Source organism: Parasteatoda tepidariorum, chromosome 11 (assembly GCF_982258835.1).
Source record: "Parasteatoda tepidariorum strain Cologne lab strain chromosome 11, Ptep-v5.0, whole genome shotgun sequence".
NCBI lineage: Eukaryota > Metazoa > Arthropoda > Arachnida > Araneae > Theridiidae > Parasteatoda > Parasteatoda tepidariorum.
This window is the reverse complement of record NC_141765.1, coordinates 26,777,775-26,793,132: the sequence shown is the minus strand read 5'-3', so window position 1 is coordinate 26,793,132 and position 15,358 is coordinate 26,777,775. Positions and strand designations below refer to the sequence as shown.

The 15,358-nt window shown below is 31.0% G+C and overlaps 1 protein-coding gene across 2 annotated transcripts in view; it reads right to left on the bottom strand.

Moving 5' to 3' along the window:
• Window positions 1-15,358, bottom strand: part of LOC107439276 (uncharacterized) — a 288,195-nt gene that overhangs the window by 22,661 nt on the left and 250,176 nt on the right. The window contains exons 18-25 of one of the 2 annotated variants that reach the window (XM_087154669.1): window positions 13,369-13,571; window positions 11,928-12,114; window positions 6,998-7,123; window positions 6,744-6,872; window positions 6,442-6,570; window positions 4,594-4,722; window positions 3,429-3,686; window positions 415-543 (exon numbers count right to left, since the gene is read on the bottom strand). In XM_087154669.1, the coding sequence (XP_087010795.1) occupies window positions 415-543; window positions 3,429-3,686; window positions 4,594-4,722; window positions 6,442-6,570; window positions 6,744-6,872; window positions 6,998-7,123; window positions 11,928-12,114; window positions 13,369-13,571 (1,290 nt within the window). The remainder of the gene's footprint in view (window positions 1-414; window positions 544-3,428; window positions 3,687-4,593; window positions 4,723-6,441; window positions 6,571-6,743; window positions 6,873-6,997; window positions 7,124-11,927; window positions 12,115-13,368; window positions 13,572-15,358) is intronic. The other variant, XM_087154670.1, reaches the window with a different exon arrangement.

The window sequence follows — 15,358 nt, the reverse complement described above, 5'->3', positions numbered from 1 at the left end:
AAGTTTTCGTAGGGTTAAAGACGGAATAAGTCGGTTAATTGCTGGTTGTTGAAAGTTGATGTTAAACATTATTGGAAAAACATTTTGTAAATGTAGTTTGCAACCAGTAAAAAATAAATAAATAAATAAAATAAAATAAATGTAACTACAGAAATCAATTTCAGCTATTTGACCTCAATAAAATATTTAAATTGCGGTCTCAACTAAAAAGAATTTATTAAAGAACGAAATCGCTCAATTCAATAATTTCATGCTTCATTCAGTGTCAAGACGCAAATTTTTCATGCGTTTTAGTAGCGAATCATTCAGTTAAATTAAAAGGGAAACTGACGGGTTATTTTACTATTTGGGTGTTAATACTATAGCTCTCAGCAGCTAAACACTAACGTCACTCTTAATCGAATCATCACTCACCCAAATTACATGTTTCACCACGCCACCCTGGAAAACAATGGCATGTGCCATTGTTTGGGTCGCAGATTGCACCATTTTTGCATAAGCATTGATCTTCACAGTTTTTTCCAAAGAAACCTGCTGAGCAAGCTAAGAAGCAAAAAATTTTAAAAGATAGCAAAGAGGTACGATTGCAGAAATTTTTTTTAAAATTAAGCTTGAGAAATTCAATGGAAAATATCTGATTTAATGAGTAGAATGCTTGCTGTAAAAAATATTTTTTTCAATGAAATCTGTGAATATTAAGTATTATGTACATATTTTTTTTACATTCATGAAATTTTATTGCATCTCATAAGTTATGAATTTATTTGTATAAAAATTTGTTTTGTTTACGTTTTTCAATGACACAAGGGTAGAGTTAATTCTTTGTAGTATCAGTATTTTACTCCAGAGAGGAAAAAAAAACATCATTCACGAAAATAAAATGTTGAATAATTAAATACGGAGTTCAATGACTGAGAAAGCAGAAGGACTGTACTGCGGGGAAAAAAAGTGTTATTACAAATTCTAAGAAATTAAAAGGTGTTATAAATGTAGTCGGAAACGAAGCACAAAGGGTGCGAGGGTCGCGTATACAGGTTAATGCCCAAAGAAACAGCGTTAAAACAGCGTTTGTAGATTTAGTTCACATTGAATAAATTGAGTTTCCATTTAGAATTATTTGAAGTATATAAAACAGCACGATATCGTAAATGAGTACCAATCACATGATAGTAACAGCACGAAACACATTGCAACACATGACAATTATTATTAAAAATTATTTAAAAAAAACTAAAATAATTAAATAAAAAATGTTTTCTTTTCTGAATCATTATTCAAATGGGGAATAAAGCATAATTTCTTTAAGGGGTAGCAGAATACCGGGAAGTCAAATTACACTGGTGTGCAAAAATTTAGGACGAAATAGAAGAACTAGCTTAACAACAAAGTAGGCAGTTACAACGGAAGGAAAGGCCATTGAGAAGACCAATCACGGTAAGGTATGTAGAAAATTTGCATATATGTACCATGACGTACCGGGAGGCGCGTAGTTAGGGAATAAAACGAGCTAGCGGTGGAAGCTCAGTATTTATGTGAATGGTATACAACAATTTAAACGAAGTGAATTTGTTGTTAGGTGCGATATGGATCAGCACAGACAACACAGAAGACGACATCTGGATGAGTTTAGGCGATGCCGAATCATTGGGAAGCTTGAAGAAGGTCGAAGTGTGGCTGCGGAGTTCGGGATCGCCAGCAGCATCATTTCAGGAGCTTCAAACACATTATAGCTGTCCGGAGGTTTAGTAGGGGTCGTCTTCGCACAACTACGGCAGTAGACGACCGGTATATAGTCCTAAAGCTAGAAGGAACAGGCGGCTGACAGCAGGAAAAATAGCTAGGCACACACAGGAAAGTACTGGACTCCGATATCGTGTTTTATCGTGGCCAGGAGACTGATCAAGGGTGGTCTATTTGCACGATGTCCAGTATAGTTTGTTCCATTAACGCCTCTTCACCAGATACGCCGTTTAATGTGGTACCGGGAACACAGCAACGAGACAGATGCGCAATGGGGTAAAGTACTCTTTACGGATGAGAGCAGATTTAGTCTGACCAGTTCTGAACGCATACACATCTGGAAAGAGCGAGGAATACGCAATAACCCCTCTAACAACATCGAAAGAGACCGATTTGGAGGAGGCGGAGTTGTTGTATGGGGCGGTTTCATTCTTGGTACCCGTACTGATCTACACATCTTCCAAGGTGGTTCAGACACTGGTGCTAGCTATTGTACCGAGGTTCTCCTTCCTCATATGTGTCTTTTAGATGTGCTGTTGGCTCTGAGTTTATCTTCATGAACGATAATGCTGCACATCATCGTATAGTGGCTGTCACAGAAGTGTCGGAGAGTTAAGATATTGCACGCATGGAAAGGTCGGTGAAGTCCCCGGATTTTAATCTGATTGAACACGTGTGGGTGACTCTAGGGAGACGCTTAGCAGCACGTCTCCAGACACCAGCAACAATTCCGCAGGTGCAGCTGCGATTAGCACTGCAACAGAAATGGCCGGCAATTCCTCAAGAGCTTCTTAACAACCTGATCTCCAGCATGGGCAGACGATGCCAATCCTGCATAGCAGTCAGAGGTGATCATATCCCATAGTAAATTCTGGAATTTCCTTGCCAATTTTGCGTAACATTGACGTTTTGGTCATTACAATTGCGCTTTATGCCTACATTTCAAAAAATCCTTACTGTTTATATAGATGAAATTTTTTTGCAAGTTGTTTACTTTCCCATATTCTTACGTTTTGAGGATCCTGTGGTATCGATTTTCAAAACTGTTGTTCAAACTTACTTTTGAAAAACCACTTCGTCCTGAATGTTTGCACACCAGCCAGCGTATGTAATTTTTAAGGAATATTTTCTAAATATTTAAAAAACATATAAGTTTGGAATATTTTTTCTAGCAAAAATCTTTAGATTAATAATTTTTTAAGAAGCTAATTTAAATGTGTTTCATAAAAAGATTTGTGCAAAAATAAAGTAAAAAGTCCTCATAATTTCATCGACGAAAATTTTGCTGAATAATTTCTGACAGAAGATTTGTTCAGTATTGCAAAAATAATTAAATTAATACATTTACTAAATTTTAGATTTATTGAACAGTAGTTTCAGATAAAATGATCCAGTTATGCTTATTTTTACAGTTATGATGAAACGTTGTGAAAATGGAGAAGTAAAGAGTGGCACTATGAGTTTTTAGAAGAAGCAAAAAAAATGAGCTTAACTAAGGAAAAAAAACAGCTTTAGAATTGTTAGACTATAAATTCAGTATGAAGTAAATGGTGGCAAGTGTAATTTCTGATCGAAATGCTAGAATAAGCTGAAATTAGATTCGAACCCAAGGTTTAAAGAGAATAAAAACACCAATTACTCTTAAATATTTTAATAATAGTTTCTTCTGTTGCTTTTAAGATACTTACTTTTTGAACATTTTGGCCCCTGAGTTCCTGGTGGACATTGGCATTCTCCAGTTTCCGGATGACATGAAATTCCATGGCCACAATTGCAATTTTTATTACATTCAATACCATGAAAGCCACGAGGACATGGAGTTTGACAAAACGTTCCTCTCCAACCTGGTCCACAAGTACAAGCACCGCTGATGTGATCGCAAGTAGCTCCATTTTCACACTGACATTGCTGTTGGCATTTGTCACCATATTTACCTTCATGACAAGCTGATAAAATAAACCAAAATGAACAAGATTATAAAAGCACATATTTATTACTCTGGGAAACAAAATATTTGTTACATTTACATAAATACTTAATCTTTCCTATGTCGGGTGCTTGGATTTCATATTTAAAATTAGTTTTGCTCATAAAGCTACAGATTTAAAAAAAAAAAAATTATATTTTCAGCTTATTATTTGGTGAGATGCACAAGTTTAAAAACGTTATATAACAGAGGGTAGCCTAAATGTTGCGACAAACTTTTAGGAGAGTTAGGGCACATCATCAGGATTAAAATTGCATAGAAACCATGCTTGGCCTAAGCGGCTTATCCCCTGTTTAGAATGATCTGTTCCCTATTATGTTCAGAAGGACAAGAAGAAACAGTTTCTTATAGAGAAGTGCTCTTAGCGGCTTAGGATGACATTTCTGGGAGCATGGATTCCTAGGCAGTTTTAATTCGGATGATGTGCCTTCACTTTCCTAGAAGTTTATCGCAACATTTATACTGTCCCCTGTTACATGTAACGTTATTAAACATGTACACTTCAACGAAAGTAGACTAAAAATGCCATTTTTTTAAAAAAAATAATGTAGCTTGAAGAGAGAAACAGATTGCAGATTTGAAATTAGTGATACGAAAATATCTAAGATTTATTAAAAAGCCTCATGCAACAGAAAAAAATGTTCCCTAGTATTATCAACAATGTTAGTTTAAGCAATATTAGTAATGGTGAACAAAACTGTATTAAATTGTTATTACATTCTGATTTTTTTCAGTAACGAGACGGTACAAATTTTAGTAAAATGCATCAATGAATATGTGTTACTACTTTTCACTAATTTCAACCTTTGTTATTTATTTTACACATATGAATGATATATAAGCATGACATATTTAATATAGCTTACTTTGTCCGCATTCAGTTCCTCTCCATCCAGGTGCGCAAATACATTCCCCAGAATATCTATCACATTCTCCACCATGTAAACATTCACAATGTTTTTGGCAATTTGGACCATAACTTCCAGGACTACAAGCTAGGAGAAAAATGCATTTTTAAATAAAGTATTACAGCTTTGTTAGTTAAATTTATGATTCCGCTACAAATTAAAGTGTAAAATTTACTATAAGGACAGTTCAAATATTACACCAGCATGGTTTAGGCAATTTTGGCAACAAAAGTAAGCAAATCACAAATCCCTTTTCCATGCTTTTATAAGAAAACCGTATCTCCTTCCCTTAGTTTTAGCTTTAACTTTGACTTGTAATGTAGTTATGTAATTTAAGGAATAAATTCAAATAAAAGATGCAAGTTTGTTTAAATTTATCTCTTAATTCATTTCATAAAATTTTGAGTAGAGTATTCAAAAGAAATCTTTAGTGTTTTCTTTCTGTGGTCAAAACTTTTGATCTCAGAAACTTATCAAAGAATTTTTTTCTCGACCTTTCTTTTCTGGATTTCAAGTTTTATTTCAAATAGGAAATTTTTTCAAGGTTCATTTTCTGATGCATTCTTTTTAGTTTAAGAAAATTTTTAAAATAAGAGAACTTTAATGTCGTATTGCTCATACCTTTCCACCTTCTTATCAGCAAATCACAAAATCCTCCCTCTCATTTGGCGCTTACTTAGTACATATTTGAATGGCTTTTAAATGTTTAAATTTTTCTATCAAAATAGCTCAGTTTCCTATTAAATAAAAAATGTTAAGAAAAAGGTTGGATGAAAAACTTTTTTTTCTTCCATTTCGTTTATAAAATGAAAATGAAATGATGAAGCAAAATAGCTTAGTTTCTTATTAAGTAAACGAAGTTAAGAAAAAGGTTGGATGTAAGACTTTTTCTTTTCCATTTTATCTGTAGACTACAGATAATAGAGATAACTTTTCTTGCAAAAGTACGTGGTAGAAATATCGAATATACATGGAAGAAATATATATTTATAGAATAATGTCGATGGTTGGAAAAAGGATGAAACCTACCAAGAATATGATAAATAGAATATGATTAAAATAAGAGATTTTTGATGTTTTAAGTAAGCATTGCTCGTACCCATCCACCTTCTAGTAAACAGAAATTAGCAAATCACAAAATCCCCCTACCTTCAATAGGCTCTTACGTAATATTTTAACAACTTCTAAGTGTTTAAATATTTTAAGCGAAGTAGCTTAGTTTCCTATTAAAATAAAGATGATAGAGATGACTTTTCTCACATAAGTACGTGGTAGAAATATCAACCATTTTTTTATCGCTATTATAATAATGTCGATTGTTGGAAAAAGGATAAAACCTACCAAGAATATGATTAATAGAATATAATACTGCGGAATATGATTTTATTTTAAAGGCCACACAAATTTATCAAAATATTATTTTGGTCAATGGTTGCACAATCGATATTAGGTTTTGGAGATAGGTTTTGGAGATAGGTTTTGGTTTGCACAATAGATATTTGGTTTTGGTTTGCACAATAGATATTTCTAAGGAAGGAAACTTCTTCCGAATTAGGCTCGTTGCACTTCTATAAAGGAAATATCTGAGAGTATTTGACAGTGTGTATAAACATAGCAATTAAAAATGGGTTAATGAGCAGAATAGGTTCACGATATAGTTTTTTATTTTAATTACTAAATCTTACATTTATAAAAGCCTTTTATAATCTTATCATATTTATCTAGTAAGTTTTAAGCAATTTTTTATTTCAGGTTGAATAAATAAATCAATATATAGTAAATCAATCATCTTAAGCAGGAACTTACCTTGATTACATTTTGTTCCCGTCCAACCAGCAGCACAATGACATCTCCCATTTGCTTTATCACAAGTCGCCCCATTTTCGCAATGGCACTGATTTTCACAATTTGCACCGTACTTGTCAGGTGGACATTCTGTTTAGGTTAAAAACAAATTATAAGAATATGCAAATCTATAAAAATTATATTCAGTTTTAATGGTTATGAAATTATATAATTAAATTACAAGCGTAGCAAAACTTTCAGGTATGAGAGAACAAATGGTTTCTTGACCTAAAATATACCAAGTTGTTTGAAAAATGTCTTACTTTTTTCACATGATTTGCCAACAAAACCTGTTGGACATGTACATTTCCCACTTTTTGGATGACATACTCCGCTGTTTTCACAAGTGCAGTTTTTTAGACAGCTTTTTCCAAATTTTCCCTTCGGACAATCTAAATACAGAGTACTAAGAATTACTAAACGAAAATATTGTAAAAACTCATGCTTTATTAATTGAGATATTACAATACTACTAGAAATTGTTATAAAGAATAATTTTAATAATAAATAAACCTACTTTGGTTGCAAAGAGCACCCATTTTTCCAGCTTCGCATAAACATGTTCCAGTGACAGAATCACATTCTCGCAAGCCACAAAGACAAATTTTGAGGCAATTTGTGCCATAGTATCCTTCGGGGCAAGCTGGAAATATTTAAAAAAAAGTTGAGTTTAGTGAAAAGTGAGTTGCAATTTCTGAAATTATATGTAAACTAAATAATACACAAGTACAGGACAGAGGCTGCTGGCGAATCAGATACAACTTTGAATTATATAGACTCTATGGACAGCCACAGATAGTGCAGGTCATCCGAAGCAATAGATTAAGATGGCTTGGCCATATCTGGAGAGGTCCAGAAAACAATGCAGTACGAATATCCACCTTTAAAAATCCTTCTGGATCTTGGGCCAGAGGAAGACCTCCAACTAGATGGCTCGATGACACTACTAAAGATCTCAAAGTAATAAAGATTAACAACTGGAAAAAAATCGCCATGGATAGGAGGCGTTGGGGGCTACGCGTGGTTGAGGCAGCCAAGGCCTGTAAGGGGCTGTCAAGCTGAAGAAGAAGAAATAATACACAATGTATGTAGCAGTCAAGTATAAATAACTTGGGACAGTAAGATGAAAATATTGGGCTTTAAAGCACATAATGGTAAATCTTATTTTTAAGTGTTCAGGAGACCAAAAAAAGAAATATGTTTTTATATAGACAATTAGATGGTTTGAGATATTGTGCTGCCATCTAGTGGACATTTTGGAAACTTTTAAGATTCCTATCTGGAAGCAATCCTAACGAACAACTTGATGTAAAAATGCTACTCTTGAAAAAAGTGAGACTTATATAAACAATATTGCCCCAAGCCTTTTAATAATAAAAAAAAGTTGGAATATAAATTTAATTTTTTTTCTAATTTCTGAAAATTCCTATATTTCTATTAAAATTGGAAGGTATAATCAAAAGTTGCTACTTACTGATACGTTTTATTAGGTTGACAATAAGTTTATTATAGTACGTATAACGCATTACTTAGATAAAAAAGAATTTTCTAAGCTGTCAAAGACCTTAATAAATAAGGTAAAAATAAGGTTCAAAAAAGCTCAAAACGAAATCATAATGGATGATAAAAATCAATATTCGAGAAAATACTCAATATTTAAATAAAGAAAAAATGAAAATTTGTTTAAGATACATGCCATTTAAAGCTTTTTTTTCTAAAAAAATCAAAAAACCCATTATTAAAACATTATTTTGGTTGCATTGTTTACGTAATTTAAGGAGATGCAAGTGTGTAAATTCTTAGTGTTTTACACAAAGAAAAAAATTCTGGTTAAATTCCGTACTGTTTGGTAATGGCATTTCTGGTAAAAGGAACCCTAATTCTAGTTAATAAAACTAAAACATATACGGTATTTAAACCATTTGATAATTTTTCCGTTCATATGGTGACGATTTTCCGGAAATTCTGGTTTTCAAGATTATAGTTCTTTTTACCCCATATTTAATAAAAATTAATGAAACTGAAAAATAAATTTAACCGAATAAATGGTATTTATGCCATTCTGTAAGGTATCATAATATTTCCAAATTTTACAACATTTTCCAAATTTCATCACATATTCTAAAGACATATTTTATTGTTAGTTATGATCAAAGCGCTTCGATAAAAATTAACCGAATTCTTTGGTTCTCCCATAGAACCAGAAACACGGTAAATTTTACCATATTATGTCAGTTTTGTGTAGATTTTTCAGTGGAGATTTTTACCACAGCGTAAATTTCTACCACAAAAAAGTTCTCAATGTAGATTTCTACCGAAAAAAAAAAAAAGAAAAAAGAACATTTTGACCATCAAAATTAAATCAGTTACTTTTTTTGATACTGATGTATTCCTCTAACATTTTAGAATGAAATTAACTTTTCAATTTACACCATTTACCTGTTCCGGTATATTTTCCAGCATATTTTTAATATTAAAGAAAATTTGAACAAAATCAAAAATGACAATTCACACACGTTAAAAAATTATACCCAGCAATTGTTTCATGTTTTATACCTATTGAGCAATATAATTCTGAATGCTTAATATGACAGTGGTGACACCAGTTGACATTAAATGTCAAGTTTGTGACATGTATGGTGGATAGATAAAATCAAGAATACAAAGAAGAGTGAGTTAGTTCCAAGAAAAGCACAATGATTCTTTTATTCTTTGTAGATCATTTCTCTTCCTCATTTCTTTTTACACCTGAAAGTGTTTTTTTCCCCGGCAAGTATTCTATAATGGAAATTCTATGAATCCTGGCAGACAAGTAATTATCAAGGGTGGCGTCGTTCTTCGCAAAACTGTTGCAAGATTTTTTTTTTCGAGGAGCAATTCTCAGGGATGATGTAGTTCACTCAGAGGAGGAAAGTAACATACAATTTTCGTCTTATTTCAATTAACACTAGAAAGACTGAAACTCAGTATATACCTATATTGCTCAAAAGCAGTCAACATGACTGCATTGTAAAAAGAATAAATAACGTGTAAAGAAATTTGATTAAAATTAATTTTTAACATTTTTTATATTATTTACAGTTATATAACAAGTTATTAGTAAATATTAACAATAAAATTTTTTTCATGTTGTACAAAATTCTAAGAAATTGTGTCAATTATAAACATCATTGTTTTTCTAACTGAAATTAAAAAGCAGTCAAAATGACTTCCTTAGGCATTCTAGTGTTAATTTATACTTCAGGTACAATGCATGGGACTGAAAACTTTCAATAGTAAAGTAGACTTTAGATTAATAAGTTATCCAGTATTGAAATGTTCTTTTTCACATGTTATGTACTTCAAAACAATTGTTTTTAAAGCTATGAAGCAGATGAAAGATTTATTTTATATTTTATATGTCTTCAAATTAAATTTTTAAAACTTTCAGCAATATCTTAGGCAAAGACTTAGCAAGAAAATAGGTTCCCTAAGTGGGTGATATAGCCGTCTGGAGGGCGTAGGGGATTTCTAGAGGATCTGTAAAATTTACATACAGAAGAAAATTTCTTAAATATTGTTCTATATAATAATACTTTAAAATTATAATTTTATTTTGTATAAAGAAAATCAATAAATTTAACTCTGAATAAATTGTATGTTATTAAAGCAGTTCTTAATTTAGCACTTTATTAACATTTATATTACTAATTTTATAATGAACATAATACTTTGCTTGTTGTTCTACACCAATTTTTTTTTTTTTTTTGCGTTTAGAAGTTTGAAGCGACTTTTTGTTTCACTTTTCAAAATTCTAACTGCTCTTATTGAATTTTCAACAAATAATTTTCTCTTTTATTCAGCGAGAACATAATGTTACAATAGTTGTGACTTTTTAAAATAAATTTTCAAAATTTTTTTTTCTACTTAGAAGTGGCAGTAAATAAAATTTTTTTTTCTTTCATAAAATATTTGCTAAAGAAAGTTCAAATATAAAGCCATTGGATAGTAGGGTTTTTCATTAAATTAATAACGGTATGATTAAAAGTGTACTTACTATGTCGAAAATTAAGAAAGTAACAATTTTTTTAATTGTTTAATAAAGATTTATAAAATGTTTTAAGTGGGCGTTGAAAAACCTTTGTCTTGCAAAGCGGGTGGTGAGCGAAAAAGGTTTGGAGCCTATGATGTAGATAAACATTACAGTTTAGGAATACTTTCGGTATAATATACTTCTAGTCCTATTTATTTTTTAATTACTACCTAGTCGCACAATTTTATGAGTTAGCGAAATGGATCTTAAATTTCGTCTTATAATTTTGTTGTAAGTTTGCTGTATAATGAAATATATATGTGCTACATTTAATGAACATAACATATACATCCTGGCATATAATAAATAGCTCTGGCTACAACTCAAACTTTATTTACTTTAAAAGAAAAATATCGCCATTATAGTTGAGTATAAAACGATACAAGGCCACGAATATGTACTTACCAAATGGCTTAGTTTGCGCTTGAACTTAAAATAAAGAGATATAAAAAGTTATTGGGCTTTTCGGAAAGTAATTTCCTTTTTTTTAATGAAAATAAATAACGCCTATCGTAAATGAATGTCTATAGAATAGTGAATATAGTAAAGAAATATTTTATTGAATCATATATTGTTCATTCTGGTTCAAAAGGTTTTGCCATCTTTCTGGCAATAGCAGGATTCCACGCTTATATGCTCATAAAATGTTCTCTGCTGGCAAAAAACTGATCAAGGTGAATTTTACCCTAATTTAGACGGTTAAGCTGATATCGTCTAAAATTTTTTGTTAAAGACCCGGACATGGTTGTTGACAACCCATTTCTAGTCCCCAGTGATGAAGCGCTTCAAAAATGATTTTTTTTTTGACGTTTGAGAAGCAAATCACAGACGTCAACGCGACGGCATGAATTTCTTTCAGTATACATGAGAAACCCATATGGTGAGCATTGAAATTAAATCTTAGGCATTTCAAATAATGATGAACTGTCGAATTCTCTCATTATTCTCTCATTGATTTAACGAGTTGTTATCTTCCGGTATGCATCAATGAATGCCTTTATCGAAATTCTGTAAAACAGTTTTTACTCTGGCGTACTGCCAAAACATCTTCTCCATTCACATCGAATATTTTTTTTCCTTGAACAGCATTTTCACTTTTTGACAGCAATGCCGAAAATGTTGCTTTTCAGTTTTCATATTTGAAAGCGCACCAACCAAAAACCACTGGGTAGAATCAATCAAACTTTTTCACAAGCAAACCTTTCTATATCATTTGTGAAAATATAAAAGGATTATGTGACTTAAGTGTGAAATTTTCAGTGAATATTTATATGTCGTTTGTTAGGAAAAAAAAAAGAAAACGAAATGACTTTCTGAACAACCCAAAAATCTTAAAAAAAAAAAAAAATTAGAATCATAAGAATTGAAATTTTACCTTGATCACAGTTAGTTCCATTAAAACCAGGAGGGCATTCCTTCATGCATTCGCCATTTCTGGGATTGCAAACTGTTCCGGGAGAACAATTGCAAGGATTTTGACAGGTTTCTCCCCATCTACTTGGTGGACAAACCGTGTCGCACTTTGCTCCGGTAAAGCCGATTTTGCATTCACATTTACCTGTCTGGAGAGTAACGGGAAAATTGCAATACCGAACTTTTATGGGTAATCTTACAAATCAAAAATGTTAACTCATAAGATTTGTGATAGTAAGCTTATCAACCATAATATTTATTTTTAAAGGCAACAAGTTAAATGAAAATGGAAAAGTTCTTAAACTATCTCAAAATTTTATATTTTTGGAATTTTCTATTTGCAATTTTAAAAATCGATTCATAGCAATTTAAAATTAGTTTGATTAATAATAAAAATGCTTGTGTATTTTTTTAAAATAATTAATTTTTACCCAGAGGTCTCCAACATCTATTCCAACGAATGTTTTTGCAGATTTTGAATATAAATCTAAAGTGGGCAAGATTTCAAAACATTACTTATTAGAAACGCAATGTATGGCCCATAAGTAGCGAAAGTACCTAAATTTTCTTTTTAATCGGTATTACTTATTCATACATGAATTTAGCGAGAGAAATTTGTTATTTGGCAACTGGATCAGTCAACCATTACAAATGAAACAATTCTTTAATTATTTTCTTTCTATTTGCAAACATGCTTAAGCAATTGATTTCATAACAGAGAATAGATCTTATTATGCAAAGCTGAAGTTTTGAATTGAGAAAGTTGAAACAATTTAGTTAAAATAATTTGAAAAATTAAAAGATTTTCATATTTCATATAAATATATAATTTATCAATTTTATAGTTTTTGTAAAAAGTATGCAGTAAAAGTACGTAATAAAATTGCTTTCAACATGTTCGACAAGTTATCAATAAAAAATAACTTTTGAAAAACTATTTTTTAAAAACTATTTTTTAGAAATTGTTTTTTAATAATTAGCAGCTCTTTTAATAGGCTTTGGGATGAAATAATAGGAAACTGTTGCAACAAAAGTGTTTTATCTTCATTGAATTCTGAGATAATAGCAAAAGAAGCAAAGTTCATTGAATTCTGAGATAATAGCAAAAGAAGCAAAGTAAGTTCGAAATAGTTAGGCCCACTTTAATTTAATTTTTCTACAAATTCCAAAGTTACGTAACTAAATGCAGTTAAAATTATTTCATATCTTCACTTACCTTTAAACCGTTCTAAATTTTTATAGCTTAGATAATTTGAAATGTTTTATAGTAACAGGAGATACAGACCTTTCAAATTTGCCGAAGAGCCGAAATAATAAATTTAATAGTAACTACACTTTTTCACAAATTTATTTAAAAATAAATTCTTGAATTTTAAAAGAGAAATTGAGTGAAACATATTTACCTTTGAATTGCATCTTTGAGTATGTTCTTTCACACACTTGCATTGATGTCTGCAGTTAGGTCCATAAGTGTGAGTTGGACAAGGTAAATTACATTTAGGTCCAAATAAACCAGAATCGCATTCGCAATATCCGAAAATTCTGTTGCAACGCCCACTGGGACATCGTTGAGGACAACTTTTTTCGCACTTTTCTCCAAAGGTTCCTGATTTAAATGAAGAATAAAAAATATTATGTAAAGTATATTTAAATAAAAATAGTTAAGCGATTTGAGTTAAAAGTAGGAACTTAGATTTGCTTAGAATAGCAATATTTTACGTTTGGAGTGATAGTTTAAACCAGGGGTCCCCAACCCTATGCCCGCGGGCACCATGGCACCCGTCGATCGATCTAGGTGCGCCCGCTGCTTGTGTCCAACGATAAAATATTTCAGTTTTCCATTTTCTCAATAAATGCTATGCAAATACATATTGAAGTACGCTGGCTCAGTAAAGGCAAAGTACTTGATAGATTTCTACATTTAATTGGAGAAATAAAAAACTATCTTGTAAGCCAAAAATCAAACATTTTTAGAACTAAGAGATCCTCTTTGGCTAGCAAATTTGTCTTTCATAGCGGGAATAATGGAAAAACTAAATAATTCAAACTTGGAGCTGCAGGGAAAGGACAAACACAAAGCAAAAATGATAGAGACTATGTACTCGTTCAGAGCTAAGCTAATTTTGTGGATATCACATTTGAAAATGAAGTCTCTTGTGCATTTTCCAAACATGAAAAAAATTATAGGTGACAGTGAAATTGACTTATTAACATTTGTCATCAACCTCCCATTGCTTGAAGATCAATTTAAAAAGATCTTTCAACATTTTAATATCATCGAGCCTTTGATAACTTTTTTGTTAATCCTTTTACCGTCCAAGCAAGCGTAACCGTAATAGCAACATACATTTCAGACTTTTAAGTAAAGCGAGAAGAATTGGAAATAAAAATTGTGGATCTTCAGAACGATATTATCCTCAAAACTATTATATCTCATGAGAAATTCTGAAATATAGTTGAAGGAATAAATTCTATTCTTAAAAAGAGCGTCATATTCTCCCAATTCTGTAGTGCTGGCCAATGAAATGCCATGCCAAACACCACACTGACTGTATTTTATAAATAATTTTTATACTTCGTATGTTTTGAAAGCAATTTAGTAATCATTTATTTAACACAAGAATATTAATACTAATTATAGTTATATGTTAAATTAATTATTGAAATTAAATTTTTTGTGCACTATGCGTAGTGTGTATTATTACCTGTTTACCAACTATAAATTTATCTTGAAAAAATAAATGGTGCCCGCCATTCGACCGATATTCTGGTATTTGCTCTTAGGTACAAAAAGGTTGGGGACCACTGGTTTAAACTATTAAGCGGCTTTTAGCAATGGAAATATACATTTTAACTGGAATTGTAATTAGAAATAGTGTTTCTTTTTTTTCCATAAACGCTGTTCAAGAAAGAAAAACGAGCACATAAATGTAAATGATAATAATAAATTTTTTTTTTATTCAATTTGATTTTTTATTGACGTCATTAATTTAATTATCGAATAATATAAAATCGGAATACCATATTGAAATTAAGAATTTTATGGAAATCATTGTTCTCTAACAAATCATCATGCAACGTCTAAAGCTTGTTCAACTAAAATCAAAATGCGTCAACTGGAGTTCAAATTAAACAAAAAGAACTTATTAGACTGAGCAATTTTTTAAAATTCGTAAGAATTTGTTTTATTTAAAAAATAACTGTCATTGATGATGCAGAAAAATAATAATAATAATGATAAAAATATTGTAATTGCTTTCTTAAGACATCAATGCATAACTGGCTCTTTTATTCAAAAATAATGAATACAAAATACAAAAAATTTACATAATTTAATACATACAAAAAATTTAAATTTTTTGTTCAAAAAGCGGAAATTGTTGAAAAATTTGG